The following is a 21,072-nucleotide window of genomic DNA, read 5'->3' as shown; positions in this document are numbered from 1 at the left end:
GCCGAGCTCAGCGGGACAAATGCCATTTTCGTGTATGCAATTACTAGGCAAAAAAGGTTTTGTTTGGCGCTGCTTGCGCGCTTTATTGGGCAATAAGTCATGCGACAACGCATTAAGGCAACGTTCGCTGCCGGCAACGGAACACGCTGAGGCTTCCTATAAAAGCCGCTCGGCAGTTTGCAACGTTTTCCATTTGAAGCCATCGCCGAAGACTTGCAACGAAATGCTGCGCCACGTGCTACGCAATGAGAACAATCGAATTTTTGTGCTCATTCTTTTATACTGTGTGTTGGTCAGTTTGCTGAAATTGTGTATGGCGCAGGCGGATAACGCGGTGTCCTCCAGTGATAATGGTAAACTACAATATGGTAATAGTATAAATAACAATGTGTCGACTTACCCCCGATACAATCTCTGCAGATATTGGGCATCTTGGTGACGATTGCAAGGTGACGCCCGTTATCCATGTGCTGCAGTATCCTGGTTGTGTGCCGAAGCCGATTCCCTCATTCGCCTGTGTGGGTCGCTGTGCAAGTTATATTCAGGTAATTTCACACAATAGTCTGAATTTAGTCACTACTATAAACGCGTATTTTGTTGAAGGTATCGGGCAGCAAAATCTGGCAAATGGAACGATCCTGTATGTGCTGTCAGGAGTCGGGTGAACGCGAGGCTGCCGTGTCTTTGTTCTGTCCCAAGGTAAAACATGGCGAACGAAAGTTCAAGAAGGTGCTCACCAAAGCACCGTTAGAATGCATGTGTCGCCCTTGCACCTCAATTGAGGAATCTGGCATTATACCGCAGGAGATTGCCGGCTACTCGGATGAGGGTCCACTCAACAACCACTTCAGACGCATTGCCCTACAGTAGATTCAATTATACACTATATTTTGCACACCATTTGCACATTAAAATACATTTAATTGTCGCACTCCATTCACTTTGTTAATCACTTTGGCGCAAAATGACGCTTTAATTGGGGTTGCCAGACGAATAGAAAACGTTAGATTACGCCAGCAGTCCGGCAGCTCTTAACCGTTAACTCAAAATTGAATATGCAACGCATTTAAGAGCATATGGACGCAAAAAAGAGATTCAAATATAACGAGTACAGCATGTTACTTAACCGAAAAAATATTAGTAATTAAAATTAATGGTGTTGCTACAAAAATTATATTAAGCACTTGAACTGAATTCATTAAGTAGTTATTGGTAATTCTTGATAATTTCATCGCAAAGTTTAAATATTTTCCTAAACTTTTGGTAATTTTAGCGAGCAACTATCGATAAAAATAATATATCGATTGCAAGCACCAACGAATTCACAATCGTTCGTTATTCTGTTAAAGGCAACAAAAAGTTAACAGCTGCTAGTCGAAAAAAAATCTTTGAACGCGACGTACACGCTTCGCTTGTGTAGACGACGGTAGGGCGGATAAGAAGTGTTGCGCGAGTGTAATGGTTTTTTTCGCCCATGAAAAGCCAATTTTCCGCTTTGTGTTCCGATGCAGTTTTAACATATTTTAAGAATTTTAACAAATCGACGCAATTTCCCTCTTGAGAAATGCAGTTAAAGTGATATTTCAGTGGTGAAAGAGTACGCAAAAGTCACGCGTGTGTGTGTTGAAGGCAAAACGAATACGAATGAATAAAACGAAGCAAAGTCAAAGCGAAGCAAAGTGCAAAAGGCATTAAACAAAAAAAAATTAGCACTTCAAATATTACACAAAAAAGATGAATAAATAGCATTAGACGAAGCAATCTGAAATTATACAAAAGTGTAAAATTCGGTAAAGTGCATTCAAAAAATGCCCAAAAAGTGAAATCCAGTAACAAAAATACACGAGCGAATGCAACAGTAGCGCAGAGAGTCAAAGTCGGACACAAATACGCTCACATACACAATATATACATACGCATACATGCAAATGTGCATGTATTGAACTTAGTGTGGCCAAGCAGCAAAAACAGAACGTTGTGCACACAGGCACACACGCGTACACCGTACGCACAAACACACATAAACAAAAACACGTAGTTGTTCTTGTTTTTGTTATTGTGCTCTGCTGTTAGTTGCGTATTTCTTTTGTTTTGCTTGGTATTTATCGTCATACGCGCCATTTCGTTTATGTTATTGTTGTTGTTGTGTCTGCGTTTGCGTTTGTGTCGCGCGCATTGTTGTTGGGCAAGGACGACGAGAACGACAACGACGCCATCTATTGGAGCAAATCGGCGCCAACTTGTCATTTGACAGCCGCCTGCCGACGAGATTAATCGACAACACCAGCAACAACATCACTGGAGAATTGGTGCAAGGAGGTGGAGAAGGAGAACGCCTAAGCTGGCGTGTCATCAGCTGTAAAGCTGACGTTAACTTCATAACGGCTGCTGCAAAACGATTAGATCATGGAAACATTTCGCAAGTGGCTCAACAAGCCTAAGGTGCGTATACAATCAATTCAACCGCATACATCGATAACCCAATTATCATATGCTTTGTTAGTGTGAGTGCAGCACACACACATATGCAATTGAGTGATAATAGTCCGGACTATCGTTGATTATTGCATTGGTATTAGTTTCTTCTGCTTATCATCAAAAAATACAAAACAAAAGGAAACAAAACACAAAGAAGAAGAGACCTGTAATTAATTAAGAGCAACAGCGCAAATGGTGTCAGGCTGAGAGTCTGAGAGAGAGAGAAACGACAACAACAACAAAAGCAGCGACTAGTTCAGTTGTGACGTCATCGCTGCTGCTGCTGTTGTTTTGGCCCTGGCTATAAGTGCTCATTTTAATGCTGCTGCTGCTGCTGCCCCCGCCTCTCTCCCTCTCGCTCCTACTTTGATAGATATCATTATTGCCATCTCTGTCAGTCGTACATGGCCAGCTGCGTTTTAACCGCATTTTTATTTTCCTCACTCGCTGAAGTCGTAGTAGTTATTATTATTATTGTTGTTGTGGGACCGAGGCTTGCATGATTAATTCGCTGACGTTGGCAGAACTTGGCAAACAACAGCACAATGAAGTTGCATTAACATTTTGTGGAAATTGCATACGTTCAACGTCGTTGTCGTTTCTCGGCTCAATTCAAATTGGAAACATATGCGAAAGACAACACTTGATGAAATAAAAAAACAGGCAACCACAACAAAAACAACAGCTGCAGGCGGCAGCGCCACAGCGTGTGTTCGTGTTGTAAATTACTGTATTGTAATTTTGAATCTGTTCTTGATTTTAATAAGCTTATGTAGGCGTATGTGTGTGTTTGTATGTTTTTGTAATTGGCTACTACGACTTTGAAAATGATAACTGGGATTTTTTTTTTTTTGCATTTGCAATAAAATCTAAATTACTTGAAATTTCCCATTAATTTCCCTTGCAAATTGACAGTACTTTCCCCACTAATCTAGATAAATTGTATATCGATTGCATTCACACAAACTCACACAGATGTAAGTCTATCGAAATTAAACGTTTGGTATTTTTAGCCAGCAACATCATTCACTCTCAAAATAAAATATACCAATAGAGCACATTTCAACGAATTTCTATATTTGGCAGACGCAGAAATAAGAAACAAGTCCAAATGACGTTAAAAGTTGCCTGGAACTGGAAAGTGTCCCGCTAAATGATAAATATATATAGATATTGCTGTATATATGTATGTATGTGCTATGAAATTCTTGCTCATTTTGGGGCAGTTCCAAAAATACTTTTTTGTTCTTCCCCCCACAAAGTCAATTTAAGTGTTGCACAGCGCGCATTTCGCTCGCTGTCTCACTCGGCACGTTTTTTTTTTGGTTTTTGTGGATGTCGATGCGATCTCATGTCAATCCGTCAATCTGTTTGACGTTTTGATTGCCCGTTGCTCATTTCACAGAGTGAACAAACTGTGTGAGAGAGTACAGCGAAATGAAATTAGAAACAATTTATATTTATACGCAAATATCCATTAGAGGTGCTTGTATATGACCTCGTCAACTGGAGGTCAGTGTCGAACCCCAAGACTCGAGTTTCTTCAGTATGAAATTGAAATAAAGCAAACATTCAAACTGCTTAAGATTTCAATGAGAGGTACTCAAAACATCTGCTAAACTCATGAGTATTCATGAATACCCATACACACTTGTAGAAGCATTAGATAAGATTGCGATACATTGTTTGAAATTTATTGGAAATCGTGTAAAGTGCGCAGTGTCAGGTACAGTGTTAAGTGTTACAAAATAACAAAAACTTTGCTAACCCATTCGATCGTCTTAGTTTGTGGCATTACCCAACACGATTTAATTGAGGCTTTACAACACATTAATTCCCAACCATGGGGCATCGAAGCATATCTCTATCGATTTTCATACTACAACTTCCCACTTCCCATTTATTATATTGCTTCAGCTTACCCAATTTTGATCGTAGTCTTTATTTTTTTATAGTGCAATTTGATTTTAATTGAAAATATGCTGCATTGCACCGCAATAAATTCATTTAAATTAACAATGTCTGTGGGTATCTTTAAATTCGCTTTTTTTTGCACAGCGAAATAAAATAAAATCAAGCAACTATTCATTGCTTCACTTTCCGGTTGGCTTTGTGCAATTTCTTTTGCTTTTTAGACTTTGCCATTGTGTGTTGTTGTTCATTAACACACTTCTTTGCTTTCCTCCTTTCCCTCCCCTTGGCCCGGTTTATCCAACATATGTACATAAATAACGGTACGCTTTCCTCAATTTCTTGGGCTCAAGCACGCGAACAGCGAACAGAAAATGAAGAGGAGGCAGCAAGTGAATGAAAAGCGCCGCTCGAATGAAATAGAAAATGCATCAAAGCTGAGCTCACTTATTGTACACAATGTCTGACTCTTCTTCTTTCCCTTTCTTCATATTCATCTTCTGCTTCTTCTTCTTCTCCTTGTTAACCAGCCATTTTCATTGACTGCACACACATGTGTGTTTTATATTCCGTCGCTTGCTTCCTGGATCTTTGTTTGTTGTCGTCATTGTTGCGGTTGCTGCTGATGTTGTTGTAGTTGTTGTTGTTGTGTGGCAACTTTCTTTTGTTTTGCTTTTATTGCAATGTACCATAAATTAAGGCAAGTGTGGCGATGCAATTGAATTCTTATTGTTAGCGTTGCCAGATTGTACAAGTTTCGTCATAGAATAAAGGATTTTATGCGAATACAAGTGACATTTTCGCGGTCCATTTAAATGGTGAAGACAACCCGAAAAGCTTTGTTAAATTCATTCATGAACATGCAAGCGAAACTTGGCCAATTTGCATAAAAACGGAACGGCAAATGAAACCAGTAAAAAAGCAAAACTTAAAACAATGGCAACAAAATGGCATGTAACCCAAAAAAAAAAAAAAAAACGTTAAACAAAAAAAAAAGAGGCTTTGGTGTTGTAATTGATTATCAAATGCAGACGATCGAAAGAAATACAAAATGCAAGTCTTGTGTGGAATATTTAATGCAGATTCAAAGTGTAGCTTGTTTATCGATAAACAAATGCATTTAAATTAGTTTATCCGAACAATAAATACTGCTAGTATTTAATGAATTCACACACATACACAGAAAAGTACTTACAAATACGTATGCAAATGATTATGTGTTCAATAAACACACGTGTGTTTTAATTGCTCATTTATATGTAGCTTTGGTGGGAGTGTTACCCTCAGTTTCCGTAAATAAGTATTATATTTTCTGCTACCTGTTTGCGCACTTCATAAAATAATAAAATTGCGAATGTTTAATAAAGCTCAATTAGCAATTTTGCTCAAGCACACAAAGGCACTTTTACGTGCATATGTATGTATGTATAGCTATTTATTTTTGGAATGGTCTCAGTACTGTTGAGCTTCTTTAACAAATGTGCGTCATCAACTCATTTGAAGTTGGCATTGAATCGGTCTCGTACTTTACATTGCAAGTCAGCAGAAACAAAAGCGAGTCATTAAAAGTGAAATCTTTGGCTCTAGTTGTTGCGGTTTTCAGTTTTATAGCAGCGCTATTTGTTGACGTTAGCTGGGATTGAATCAAATTTCAATTTGCATTTCAGTTTTCAGTATCAAATTATCACTAGAGAAGCGCAGTTCAATTTTATTCATAGTAAATAGCATATTTCTATAATTAATATCTGCAATTGCATTTCCCCATATTCATTATACGCGGCGGAGTGTGTTGCAAGGGTAAAGCACTTAAGTTCGCCCCATCAGCACAAATTGTCCATTAACACACTAAACTCTTGGCTGCCGTCTCGATTATGGTTTATTTCGTTGTGTTTTGTGAAACATCATGAGTAGGCTAAATGGCAAAAAAGCGCATTTTCAACAATTACAAAAAAAAAAACAAACTACAAAAACATTTAACAGTCATATTTTTTGACATCAATGTGGCCCAAAGAAAGCTGTAACGCAGAAAAAAAAAAGCCAGACTGTCTATAAGAAAGGTTTTGCAACCTTAGAGCACAAAGTGCCACTGACTGTCGACTGCCGGTTTTGTTGGGGCCATTGTGGGTCCAACTTTTGGTCTGCATGACACTCTAAAAGTGCCCACAGCTGAGCGACTGCCTTCTTTTTTTTTTGAAAAATCATTTCGTAACGCTTTCTTAACCCCAAAAACAGAAAAAAATGAAGCACAAAGCGAGAAAATTATGTAGTACTCTCTTTATACATATTACAACCGCAATGAGCATTTTGTATTTGTGCCGTTGAGGAAGTAAATAAGATAAGTACAAAATGAAATAAAATACCAGCAGCCAGTGGCAAAGTACAGTTGCTAATTGTCTACTTAATATTGGTAATTGTAATGCCATGGCTACTTCAGTTACATACACTGCCCAAAAACAGAAAAAAACACTCTGATTATATACAATTATAGTAAAAATAGTTGAGTATTATTTTTGAATGCTTAACAAATTAGTTTTGATGGGGTAAATTAAATATTGCAACCCTGTAATACTTTTTAGTTGCAATTGCACTTGCAATTCTTCGAGTGTACGCCGTATAATAAGCGACTACAAATAGTCTTTATGAATGAGTTCGAGGCGCATACGCCCCGTTAAACGTAGTAGCAGCGCCACTGCAACGTGTTGTATTAGTGTGTGAGAGTGTGTGTATGCTTAGCATTGGTTGTGGTAGTGTGTGTGTGTCTATGTAATTGGTGTCGTCAAGTGAATGGCGGACGCGGCTTGTTGCGCGTGCCTACAAACGGCAGCCAAGTTGGGCAGCCATCAACGACGGCAGCAGCAGCAGCATTAACAGCGACAACAACAACCTGTTTTCTGTGTTGGCTCATAAAATTTGGGCCATATTGACATGTGCCGACGACGTCGCGTCTCTCTCTCTGTGAACAACTTTTGCTCTGTAGTCGTAATATTGGCCTCATTTTTGTTGTTCTATCAAAGGCCAGAGAATGTTGTCTCAAAGTGTTACGCCATCCATACGGCAAAGGAAGACATCATCAGGCAACATCATCATGTGATTGCACTTGGATATTAATCAGAGTAAATCTCTAAATTGATTGCACGTGCCATTATCATTGAGTAGATTTCTTTTTGCACTAATCAAATTGTTGTTTCTTCTTCTGTCTGTGTTGTTCGCTGTCTCTTGAGCACATTTTGAATGCAAAGCAAAATATTCCACAGCGACGAGTATGGAAATTAATACTCAATTTGTTAATAATCCATTCACTTGTTTGTAATGCTGTAAATGTGCTCTTAATGCGCCCTTTGTGACGCATAAAGCCCATGCAGGAAAAACAACTGATAACAATACACTTGAGAGAGCACTGAGAATTGATAGTTGGAATGGGAATGGGAGAAATATTAAACTAGCAAACTTGAACGAACGTATTTTTCCCCTCATTTTCATTTCAGTTCAGTTGTGTATACTTAAATTAACAGAGTGTGAATGTTTTATAAGGAGTACTATACATGAAATTACCTTTTTGGGTCTATTTACGAGTTGCACGAGTGACGATTAACGTCTAACGACCGACGACGATTGGGTAGTGAAAACTGAAAACACAAACTGGAAAGTCGTAGCCTTGACTGCTAATTGACTGCGGCTTTTCGCTGCGATTTGTGATTTGTGGCCATATTGTACATAAAAATCTTATATATTATGCGATAATGCACGTTGCGACTGCCTCGAAAGTCGTGTGGTAACTTTTCGCTGTAAATTGTGGTAAAATACAATAATAATTTTTATAAGGTGATCAAAAGCAGCAGCATCTAACTATGTATATTATAAAAAGCAACTATAAATTTACAGTTTTCGCTGGTCGCAACACATAAATTGAACAATCTGGCAACCCGAAATTATGTCGTGTGTTTGTTAAGTTGGCTGCGCATGACTTTATCGTGAATTGAAGCAACTGAGATTGACGAAATGAAAAACGTTTTCTTCGCATTAAGCAAGCACACAAACAAAATGTGTAACTTTTATAAGCGTATTATTTACTTTTTGAAGTAAATGCAGTACACACACACACACACATACGGCTTATCGTTGTTATCGCAAATGTGTTCCACTCAGACCGCAGACAGCTGTCTAATTTCCAGTGTTGAAGAGCGTACTTAGTTAGTGACTGATTAGGAGCACACACACACACACACACACAATGGTATTGAATGCAATAGGAAAATGTTGTCGCAATCACAATTCCAATCATTCACCGTAAATCCACCCAGTCAGACAGACAGACAGAGACGACAGGTCATTTGCAGGTGGCGGGGCCAGTTGTCTGCGCCAATATGTCAATTATTACGCTTACTCGCTTTTTACTCTCGACGTGCTGACAGCAACATTTTACACAACCCAAAAAAAAAGCATTACATATAGAAATGTATGTGTGCACATCTAAACAACGAAGCCGCCGCCACCGCATGCATTGGGAAAAGTAAAAGCGGTGAAATTTTCCCATTCACATCGATCTCGTCGCATCGTCGTCGCCGTCGTCTCGTCTGCATTGCGAGCAGTGCAATGCACTGGCCAGCAGCCAATCCGTTTGCTTTCGAATCTACACACGGCTTCACGAGATTGTGAATTGTTGGATTTGTGGTGGATTTAGTGCCTTGCACATTTGAGCTCCTCCAACTCATATTACCTAATCCCGCTAGGCGAGAGAGAGTGCCCTACAGAGCGCGTCGTCTTTCTCGTTGTCGCTGCTTATCAAGAGCTCGGCTCATAGCGTCAGCTTATTGCATAAGACCACGCGCACTGACCGGCATATCAATGAGACTCGTCGTCGAGCAACACAGCCACAAGTCAGCTCAGTACAGCTTTTGCTTTGCTTGCGTATCAGCTGAAACTATACAGCGCGTGTTGCGAACAAAACTTAAAACTTGGCTTTCGGTTACACCCCCACAATATCAATGTTGTTGTCTACTCCACTCCCCCTCGCTGCATCAGCAGCAGCAGCTCAGCGCCCAAGTTGGCCAAGTGAGACTGGATGGTTATTCAATTAGCGCCGCGTCACTTCCGAGTGCGGACAACGCATATCGAACGAACTATTAAAAAGTACAAAAAAATATATAAAATAAAACACCCGGTTGAGCCGCGTATCTCGCACTTTAACCTCCACGCAGCGTACGTGAGAGGGAGGTAAACATGAAAATGGAAAGCGAGCGTGCTCGACAAGCAGATACTGCAGAGTGCGAATTGCCCTTAGATAATTGTTACAAACAAGTCATGATCATTATAAGAAGAAGATAATTATAACTCACAGTGATTCCAATAAAATTTTCAGAATAAAAAGAAAATAAGCATCAGACATTCTACACATGATTCTAGGTAGATCATTAATTTATAAATGAATCATTTAATTATATCATTTTATTATAACAACTAGTAAAATTAATATTTGATTAATTAATTTAAGGGTCACATACTATAAGATTTTATTTAGGAAAAAGTATTTACAAAAACATCATAATTCGATTAACCTCATTAGTAAAAAGTTGATATTTTAATACAAGTTGACTATGCCCAATATTGCAGTCATTAAATGGACACAGGGTATAACAAAAAGTGAAAGCGATTGCGGTTTATCATCTTTGTCATCAATGGGCAACACCAGTGGCGCCCATCGACCACAAAAAAAAATAATAATAATGAAGTGTTTCTTTATGCTAAATCCGTAGGCGACGATGATGGTTTATCTTTGGTCTTCTTTAGTATTGACACAGGATTGCAAAATTATCTCGTGACTTCGATGGGTTTAAAGTGTCACTTCGAAAAGTGGGTTATTTCACGAGAAATTTATAAAACTATTAATTTAAAGTTGCTCTTCAGTTTCAAATGTAGACAGCATTTCACTACGTGAGCTTCTTGGTATGCAAAAATCGACAATTGATAATTTATAATCTCGATATCTATGGAGGCGACTATCAATTATAAATGATCTTAAAAAGAATTCCAAAGAAAAGTCATTGAATTAACATTTAATCTTTGGAATGATTGACAATTGATAATCTTTCATTGCAGTGCATATCCATAGAGATTTAAAATAGAATTCCAATGAATAATCATTGCAGCATTTATAGTTCTTTAATCATTGTTTATTACTGTTACAAACCGTTTCGATTGGCAAGCGTAATTCCCCTTTAAGAAATAAACAGATGATATAAGAATGAGGAAAGGGTTACGTCGCCTCGTTGTGAATCGCCATGCGATACAGTCGAATGTCGCATGAGTGGACTCATGAATATGTAATCGGGTCAACTCAGCTGTTATCGCCGGTCTGTGCTCTTCGAGCTAAGGGGCCATCATCAACATGCTGCCTATTATTAACCAATTTATTGGCTAGTTTATTTGTCTTCCGTATAAGTTTGTTTACTTTTCGCTCTCTCAATCCAATCTCTGTCTCTCTTTCCCGTTTCCATATGTCGCCTCAATGTTTGGAAATGTATGCAAATTTTACGTGTTATTTGTTAACAAATTGAATAAATTATGACATAATAAAAGCGTTTAATTTTTGCCACTTTTGTCCGCTGATAAACGTTTGGGCGGCGACCAAACAACTTTTAAAGAACCTAAAAAAAAGTGTGAAAAATATACGTTGCACATCCGTAAGAATTGACTTCCCTTTTTACGCATGACCGGAACAAGTAATTTATGATTTTCGGATAATAAGGAAATTTTTGTATAATTATTTACATTTTAATTTTCTTTCTTTTTTTTTTGCAATTTAGGGAGTTGAATGCACTCGCTATACATACACAAAGCGTGCTGAATTACCCGGAAGTAAAAATTAAAAAATAAACGCAGATTTTTTTTTTTTTTTTAATACTTTGATGATGTGCACAAAGTCTCGTTGTTGTGAGCTTTGAATCATCCGCGCGGATTTCTCGAGCTAAATGTTTGTGTTTCTCAGCTACATTTACTCCACATTGCCTTTGTTATTGCAATCAAGAATTGAACTGTTTCTCGAGAGATTCTTGCTAGGCAACAGCAACGTGGGGAGAAGGGGGATCATCGGATCGCATCGCATCGTATTGTTAATCTCTCTTTCTTATGGTTTACTTTCAATCGAATATATAGAAAGATGTTTTGTTTATACATGAATATAAATATAAATTATTTGACCATGACTCACTTTTGCTTGGCTCATTAAACTGCATGCATTCATTCCCCTTGTTTGAGGCAGTTCCCCAATTATCGACACCATTGCCAATGGCGACAATTTCACAATGTATTTTATTTTTATTTTTGTTTCGGACAATTCAATTGCGTGCATATATTGCCAGCTTATCGAAAGTGAAAATAATTATTTGATTATACGAGTTTTGTGTGTAAATTGAATTTTTGCCTGTTTACTTTGCGTGACATTTAAAGCCAATTTAATTCCTGCAGAGCTTTCGATAAATGCAATAAGCAAGCGCAACGATAAAACATATATTTGTATGTATGTATATAATGTTGAATTTCTGTAGAAATGTGAACAATTTGTTCTTAAAGTAGAGCATTGAATTCATTGCAAATAATGCCGTAAGTTTTACGTGAATTACTTTTATCAGAGTTTATTTTAATCTTTCAAAGTCAATTAATGATTGCACTGCTTTCTGAGTCACCTTTGTTTAGTCGCGATTGCGACGCATTTGGTTTGTTTCCTGTGTGGTTTTCTTTTACAACTTTTATGGCAAAATAAAAGTAACGGAATGAAAGGGGTAAAACCAGATAATTGTTGTAGTAGATTTTCTGTAAGCCAAAGTGTCGTGTGGTGATTTCACGTGAGCTCTGTTGACTAAACCTGAAACTGTTTGCTTTTGCTCGATTGACGACAACATATATGTATATATAAAGAGATATACACATTGTGCATGTGCATGTGAATTCTATTTTTATGTATACATATAACTGATAAGTGGTCGCAATTATCTTGAACTTTAGGGCAAGCAGCAAGCTGACTAGAGAGCAGCTGATGAGTTGTGATTATTTTCTCACCGTTTGTTAGCCTATTAAATTTGACACTTCTCTAGCGACAAATTGTCCAGCAATTAAACTCAATTGATATCTCAATAGGAGCATTAAAATGTCGAAACCCCCAACGACCCCACACAGACTACAGTATATACAAAATAATAATAATATACTGTAAAACCGTGCAAATTGCCAATTAACCGAAAAGTTTCGCCAGGTGCCGTCAGAGGAGCACAAGAAGAAGAATGCGACGTCGTTGCTGTGGTTAACAATGTTATACAATCGTTCCAATATACACATGTTACTAAATATATATATATCCGTGATGTCTGTACATATATGCTGGAGAAAAGAAGGTCAAGCTGTGGGGTTAACATTGCGTCGACGACGACGACGACGCCACCTCATTCTGAATCGTATTCGCAATCGCAATCGGAATCGCCATTGCAATTATATTCACATTCATATTGCGGTTGTTGTGTGTAATCAAGGCTTTCAATTGCTAACATTTTTTTCTCAATTGAATGGACTGATTGAGTGCCAGAAAAGCTGCGACCTCATGTCGCATATTCAATGTCAAGTGCGTTCATAGATAGACAGACCAGAGACGACGATGATAATGGGTTTGCCGCATTTCTCTCTAGCTGTGCAGCTCCAACAGTCACTCTGGCGACATTGCATGACAGTGTAATGAGTGTTTTCTTTTTTCGTCATATACTATACTACATATGTTTGCCCGACTATATATCGAAGTACTCGATGTGCAGCTGGCTTTTTGTGTGATGTCAACGTCGAGGACAAACAGCTGGACTCGTCCTCGTCCCGGGCGACTCAAGGATTTGCGTTTGCAATTTCGCCTGTTGCTCCTATTGCCAACCTTCTTTCTCCTCCTCCTCTCTCTCTCTCTCTGTGCCACGCCCCTAAACGAGGTCATTTCGTTCAGCCTTTTGTCTGACGTCAGACATCGTGTGTGTTGGTGTCCTTAAACGCCTGCGCCTGCAAATTATTGACTTACGTTTTGGCATTCAAAATTCTCTTCGGTTTTTTTTTTATTCGCTCGCTTTCTGTGTGTAATTTTAACCCACAGCGCCACCTGTCAGTCAGCTTTGGCTTTGATATGTATACGCCCTGGTGTACGTTATCAATTCGTTGTTTTTGCTTACCCGCATCTAACATGTTATTGTTTAATGCCTTTGAAATAGCTCAATACACACTTGATATGCACATATTATTTCAGACATGCATATGCTAAGTGCTATATAATTATTCCTCAAATGCGGGACCCACACACACACACGCACACGCGATATTATTTCAATAAATTCCAATATCAAATCAATGCACAAGCAGTCGCAATTCTACTTAAAATGTTTTCTTGATTTGATCGATTTGATGCTTATTTAATTTGAACATTATCATGATACTGCCTCGTGTTTGCTTTTTGAGTGAGAGAGCGAGAGTGGGAAACACATTACAAAATGTAACCGAATACGAAACTTTTAACTTGAGCGTTTTCGTGAAATTGTTGGGAATTTTCGTACAAAATGAACCATAATCATCAGTGGGGTAATTGCATAAACGTAACAGCACTCTCAGTCTCCCCCTCTCTTTCTCTTTCTGAAGTCATTTTTGCCGCCATTACTTATCATATTTCATATTTCTTGCCAACCAAAATTACTACTTTTACAGTCTTACAGTCTCAGTATCTTGTGTATACACGCTTTTGGGGCAATTAATAAATGAAACGGCGTAATTTCATGCGTGCCACATTAAAAATTGATCAAAAACTTAACAAGACGAAACTTTGTAGAAAATTACAACAGACGCCGAGCGTTGAAATACACTTGGAAAATGCTTTTCGTATTTATTTTGTATACATTAGACTCGTTGGGCGTTGTACTTGATGTATCCTTGACATCACCTTATCCGGCTTGTGTGCATTCCCTGGTTACTAACAATATGTTCATATGTATTTGTTGCCCGAAACGAACTTGGAATTTTTTAATTCGCCATTAACGCGTCACTTTCGGCTCTTTTGTTTAATTACAACCGAGATTTGTGGCTCTCCCGAATGTGCATTAAATTTAATGTAACTTAAGTATCATTAATTATGCGACTTTGGTGTTTTTGTTTTTTGTTTTATTGCGTTGCTCGAAGGTCGGTCGATGACACCTTAAACAGATGTAGATGTGTACTTTGCAAACATTCAATATAGATTCGTATGCTTCAATTTAGTATTAGAATAAACAAACTGTGAATTCATTATCAATTTGGAACATATTTAATGAACCTTCTTGTTTGCTCAGCACACGATTGTTCAAAGTGTTTTAAAGTTTCGGACTTAAACACATTTGATAAAATAATGAAATACACATATTTCACTGATGAATTGTTGGGCTTGTTAAACCGGTCGGAATCGGGAAAGAATATATTTATTTGTCAGAGAGAACTCGCTTGATTATTGGAATCCACTGTGCCGCCCACCGCCTCGTCGTTACCTCAAGTCGCGCTGATTAACAAACGTCTTACGTAGTGTCGCAATTACGGTCTGGGCCTCAAATTAAATGGCCATAAAGAAATCAACTGCGTCGTCGCTTTTGGCCAAAAAAAAATGAGCAGAGCGCAGAGAGTGACAGAGAGCGACAGAGAGGGTGTGAGAACGTGTCCGTCAGTCATTGAACTATTTACGCACGGCCTTCACAGCAATACATTTGTGTATGTGTGTGTGTATGTGTAATGTTTTACCTTAGACACGGACTGAAGAATGAATGTGCCTCAACGGACGGGAGAGCCCAAGACCCAAGACTGTGTTTGTATTTGTATCGATGTCTGTGAGTTGGCGTGCTTGTTTGCCTCTGAGGTTATTTCGCTCATTGCACGTTTAATTGTTGTGTAAACAAATGGAATTGCCACATGTTGTAGCAGGCAAGCACGACGCCGACCGACGACGACGACGCGGCATTGAGTGTTTGACTTGCGGGCCAAATTCTACCCTCAATATATTCATTTCATATGCATCATCGATTCACGCTCGATTGTGATTCATGCTTTTTTGTACGAAAAACTAACTGAGCACTAAAAACACTGTAATTAAGCTGCCGGCTATTCGCTAGTTGCTGTTTCTGTTTCTGTTTCTGTTTGCTAGCACACAAAAATTTCCCTTGAAACTCATTTTTTGTGAACGCAAAAGTTTTGCAATTGCAAAAAGAGTGGAAACCCCGTGTGGCCCCGCTTCTTATCGTGAGTTGTCCCCTGTGTCGAATTGCGCAGTTTTTAGTGAGGGAGAGAGAGAAAGATATTGAGAGAAGTCAACGACAACACTTTTGACGTGTTTACCTTTATAATAAACACATTTCGTATATTTTGCTTCCTTCCACCGTCAGAACTCCTTCATCTCTCGGACGCTTGACTTTAATTTCATATTTAAACAGAGCACAAATGCCAAAATAAACTTAAATAAAATAAAAAACAAAAAAAAAACAGTGAAGAAAAAAAGCAAAAAACAAGTTCAGCTGCCGACGTTAACTTGATATCTTTCAACCACTTCAACGAGCAATCGAGAGGGGCAGCCAAACAGATGATGATGATGAGATGCCAAAAGAGAGAGAAAGAGAGGCGGGTTGCCTGCCGCTCTCATTTTTCACTCTCTCACGCTCGGATCTTGTTCAAGTGACGCATTGCAACGAGTTGGCAGCGCTGTATTAAGCTCAAAATAAAACAAATATAAATTTGAATATTTATTGCACTTGGAATGTTCAATGCTCCCTAATAAATTTATTGCTCTTGCTTAGAAAATGGCGCAGTTGAGTTTTTCAACGGAAAATTCAAGTCATTCAGAGTCAAGTCAAATGTGTGATGAAATACTTAAGCGAAAAACCCGTTAATTATATTATTTAATGTCAATATTTCCAGTTTCCAATGAAATCAAACAATTAGATTGCCATTAAACTGCGTCACAACTGAGCTACTAAATTATACTTATTATTATTATTGTTTCGTTGTCTGTTGTAATTAGAGAGTAGAGCACTCGGGAACAGTCATATTGAATGTAGACTGTGACATGAGTATTATTCATAGATTATCACTGGCTGTCAGACATTGTAAACTCTGGCTTACTCACCCAACAGCAACAGCAGCGTTTTGCGCAATTACGTGTGGCAAACGAATGAGTTTTGCAGCGCAATTATTGTTAATTGGAACAGAGATTGCACCCACTACGTGACCTGTGAATCCTGTTGTAACCTTTTCAACTTATCCATTCTATTGCAGGCTGATGATAAATCGCTACTGGCACGCTTCTACCACGCCGATCGTTCGCTGACCGCCGTGGCTAGTGAGCTCGACAGTTTCGATGGACGTGCCGAGCCCGATCGCTGCACACGTCTGGTCAGCAGACTGCGTCAGAATCAGGTAAGTAAACGACACTTGTCCTAAATCTCTCTTACGTTTATTAACTACATTTTGCCTTGCAGGACAAAGTGCTGGCTATTACCAATTTGATTATGGAAGAGCTGTTGGGCGAGGAGCGTGATCCACGAGCCTTTCGAGCCAAGTTTCCCGAAGAAGTGTTGCAGGAAAATCTTGCCGGACAGCTCTGGTTTGGCGCCGAGTGTCTTGCAGCCGGTTCATCGATTCTCAATCGTGAATCAGAGAGTAAAGAGATGCGACCACTTGCTCAGGCGGTGACCAAAAGTTTGGGCACTGTACGCGTTCTGTTGCGTGATCAATGTCTGCGAAATAATGTGCCCAACAGTAAGACGTTGCACCTGGACTTTAATGACTCCACCACCGAGCAGCTATACGAGAGCCTCAAGATCTTTGATCATCTGTTCGCCGAGTTCGAGCTGAGCTATGTGAGCGCCATGGTTCAGGTGAAATCACGTCACGAATACGAGATGCAACAGTGGATCGGAGTGCTCTTCTCGGAGACGTTGCAGCGTGCTCTGAAGACGGGGCTGCTCGATCAGGATATGGTCGATGCGTTCGATCCGGGTCTAATGTTCTCTATACCACGATTAGCCATTGTGGCTGGTTTAGTCATCTATGCAAAGGGTCCGCTCAACATGGATATGCCTGGCGATGAGTTGTCGGAGATGTTTCGTCCATTTCGCACGATTCTGATCAAGATCAGAGATCTGTTGCGCAACCTGAGCAAACAGGAGCTGTATCAGCTGGAAAAGCTGCTCTGCACCAACGAAGATATTAACACCAAAGTAAGTGTCAAGACTCATTTCAATTGATCGATGTTCTAATTGTTTTCCTTTTTGTGGCAGGTGCCGCTGGGATCGAGTAGCATTGAGGCGCCCAGTCCGGAGCACAACAGCAGCAACAACAACAATAATAATAACAGCAACAACACGAACAGCAGCAGCAGCACAGCAACAACAAACAGCAGCAGCACAATAAATACGCACAAGGCTGTGGAGCGTCTGGTGGATCAGCGCAACAACAATAGCAACAATAACAGTAGCAATAACAATAGCAGCAGCTGCAGTGTCCATCAACAGTCTGGCACTCAGGATGCAGCTCGCTCTCCGTCCATGTTGTCGCTATCAGGCAGCAGCACGCCCACAGCTTCGCCAGCACCATCGCCAACTCCCTCACACTCCATTGCATCGACCTCATCGGCAGCGACAACGTCCACGAATCCGCCAGCCAATTGGAGCGACGACGATGATGATGATGAGGATGACCTTGATGATGACGACAACGACGATGAGCAAGCGGATGTGGAGGATGAGGAGGAATGCGGCATTTTGGATAGCGATGATCAGGACTTGAATGATGATAGCGACAGTGATGTAGATGAGTATATCGATGCACATCTGAAGGCGATTGTTGCCGCCGCCGATTGTGCATCGGGTTATCTCATACCAAACACAAATCTGGGCAATTTGCTGCAGCCACAACAGGTGCCACTCACGGACAACTTCGTGGCCAGCGAAGACGATGAGTTTGGCAGCACGGCAGCAGACGATGAGGAGCAGCGTTCCCAGCAACAGGAGCAGGCCCAAGAGCGTCGCGAGGATGAGCCCAGTACAAGTGCAGCCATGCTGGCGGCTCGACGTCATCTGCAGCGTTTACGACTGATGAGCAGCAGCAGCGAGAATGAGCCGAGCAGCAACCAACAAACGACAATCAAATCGCCAGCGACCCCAACGACAACGACGGATGGTCAAGTGACTCAGCGCAGCAATCGCCATAGGCACAGTCATCACAGTCACCACCATCATCATCATCACCACCATCATCACACACACAGTCACAGTCATGGTCACCATCATCGCCATCAGGCGGCTCAGCAAGGCCACAACAGCGACGAGCATCAGCAGTTCAGCAGTCATCATAGTCACACACACAGTCACAGCCATCATCAGGCGCATCCGCATCGCACAAATCGCCGTGGCAGCAAACGCTGCAGCCAGGAGCATTGTGATGCAACAAATACCGAGCAGCCCACTGATCATAGCCAGGCCAGTGCTGATACCAGCACAGCGTCCTCGCTGTCCGACGATGTTTCGCTGGCCATGCGCAACACCACAGCACGCCTCAAGTTCAAGTAAGTAATGCGATTAAGTCACCAAAAGAACATTTAATAATACTTTTTAATAATACTTTTTTGCAGGAGCACTGAAAATCTGTTGCATCGCCTATTTGTGTGCATTGCTGGCGTGGCCGATCAGCTGCAGACGAACTTTGCCTCTGATCTGCGCCAGATTTTGCGCAGTGTGTTCCTTATGAACATGTCCACCGCCCAGGAGGACATTGACATACCAGAAAAGACAAAAGAATCGGAGCTCTTCGAGTTTCGCGCCTCCGAAAACGATGTGATACAAGAAAGCGCCGGCTCCAACCAAAGCATTTATTCAGCCGAAGAAGTCAATCCCGAGCTGGACAATGTGTTCAACAGCGGCGGTCCCTCGTCGCGTCACTCGGCTGGGGCAACGATGCAACGCAACAATACCATTGATCTGGCCGCTGTACACGATGGCAGCGGCGACAGCAGCTCCAGCTCGAACAGCAATGCAATGCCTTCATCAGCTGCAACCACTCGCAATCACGTGGCGCGTAGTCGCAGTCTGGGTGATCAGGACGCAGGCAGCAGCAGCATGCAGGAGCAAGAGCAGCAGCAGCAACAACAGGAGGCGCAATTGCAACTGCAGATGCAGCGACAACGCAACAATTCCGTGGGCAGCAATTCACCATCGAGTGCCTCCTCGACTAGTTCCAGTTCGGAGCACAATTCGCCGGTGAGCACGCGTAACGGCAGCCGGCGCCGCTTGCAGAGCAGCCCCTCAACGCCAACAGCTGCATCGGCAGCCACAGCGGCTTCGACTACACTGTCGCCGCCCGCATGGATTCCCGATGGCAAGGCGCCACGTTGCATGTCCTGTCAAACGCCATTCACTGCCTTTCGGCGACGGCACCATTGTCGCAATTGCGGCGGCGTCTTCTGCGGCGTCTGCTCCAATGCCTCGGCACCGTTGCCCAAGTACGGACTGACGAAGGCGGTGCGTGTCTGCCGCGAATGCTATGTGCGTGAGGTGCGTCAATCGCAGGCACATGCCGCAACGGCTCATAACCAGGCCACAAACAGGCCGCAGGCAGCCAGCGCCTCTTAGGACTGGCCAATGGCGCTGGCAGGCGCAAAGCTCGTGACCAGAACCATAACCACAACCAGATCCGCAACGAGTTCCAAGTACACTCCCAACATAAAGGAGAAGACGATGAAGATGAAGGTGAAGATGATGACCAAAAGCAAAGTGCCCACTCGATGCGGAAATGGATGGAAAAGCAAACTGTGAATCGCAATCGTTCGTCAAAATTATTTTCTTTATTTTACACATTAAAATCTAAACTTACATATTACATATAATAATAATTCCTAGGCAAACTAGACACACTATATGCGTATACATAACGATGTTTAATTAATAACTGACCAACTGAGTGTCTATTCAAAATGTACAATAAAGCTTCGATCTATGTATTATATCCATGTAACTATACCATTCGCAAACTACAAAACAAAAACCAAGCAAAAATAAGAATATAAAAGCTTTCAGCTCATATCAAATATGTATATCAATCCGGATACCATATACTATATCCTTATATACAGATGGCCTGCATTTCAAATAGATCTTTTTTCGGTTTTGGGACTGCATTAGAAAAACGGATCGCAATCGTAGCTAATTTGTTTTCTTTGTAAGCTTTCAATTGTCGTTCTGTTATTAGCTAACACGATTTAGGTATATAGTATATAATATGTATATATATTTTTGTAGCATCTGAGCGCAAACTGAGCTGAATATAATAGACATAAATTCTAGCGAAAAATTTGCAAAAAACATTATTGTGATTTATTGTTATTTACCCACTCCGTGCACACAGAACATTCATATAAAAAATATATATTCTAAACTAATAACTTTGAGTTAATACGTGCTGTGGCAGGGTGGGTGAATAATTATAGATGGTCGGCGTGAATCGACTATAGTCTTCTTACTTTAAACGAATCCATTTTTTTGTTAATACGTTCTTTAAGCTAGCAGGAAATTGATTTGAGCCCTAATAAAACGCAGTTTTACATATAATACTTAGTATACAAAAACATATACATACACATGTGTGTATATATGCATATATTTT

General features: G+C 40.5%; 3 protein-coding genes across 4 annotated transcripts in view; 2 read left to right on the top strand and 1 right to left on the bottom strand.

Annotated features, from left to right (window-relative positions):
- LOC133837069 (probable muscarinic acetylcholine receptor gar-1) overlaps positions 1-528 on the bottom strand; it is a 101,019-nt gene extending 100,491 nt beyond the window's left edge. The window contains 1 exon segment of the mRNA XM_062267723.1: positions 401-528. The gene's annotated coding sequence lies outside the window, so the exon portion shown is untranslated.
- On the top strand, positions 20-870 carry LOC133837077 (bursicon). 2 transcript variants are annotated; one of them, XM_062267732.1, is made up of 3 exons: positions 20-353; positions 421-545; positions 604-870. In XM_062267732.1, exons 1-3 carry the CDS (start codon positions 20-22, stop codon positions 868-870), a joined length of 726 nt encoding a protein of 241 aa, XP_062123716.1. The 2 variants fall into 2 exon arrangements, with proteins under 2 accessions (XP_062123716.1, XP_062123715.1); XM_062267731.1 differs by having other exon boundaries at positions 20-368.
- Positions 871-1,369: 499 nt separating this feature from the next.
- On the top strand, positions 1,370-21,020 carry LOC133837063 (lateral signaling target protein 2 homolog). Its single transcript, XM_062267717.1, has 5 exons — positions 1,370-2,442; positions 16,690-16,830; positions 16,893-17,633; positions 17,694-18,979; positions 19,046-21,020. Exons 1-5 carry the CDS (start codon positions 2,407-2,409, stop codon positions 20,040-20,042), a joined length of 3,201 nt encoding a protein of 1,066 aa, XP_062123701.1. The 5' UTR covers positions 1,370-2,406; the 3' UTR covers positions 20,043-21,020.
- The last annotated feature ends 52 nt before the right edge of the window (positions 21,021-21,072 follow it).

Source organism: Drosophila sulfurigaster, chromosome 2R, assembly GCF_023558435.1.
Source record: "Drosophila sulfurigaster albostrigata strain 15112-1811.04 chromosome 2R, ASM2355843v2, whole genome shotgun sequence".
Classification (NCBI taxonomy): domain Eukaryota; kingdom Metazoa; phylum Arthropoda; class Insecta; order Diptera; family Drosophilidae; genus Drosophila; species Drosophila sulfurigaster.
The sequence above is the reverse complement of the archived record's forward strand: the minus strand, read 5'-3'. Positions and strand labels throughout refer to the sequence as shown.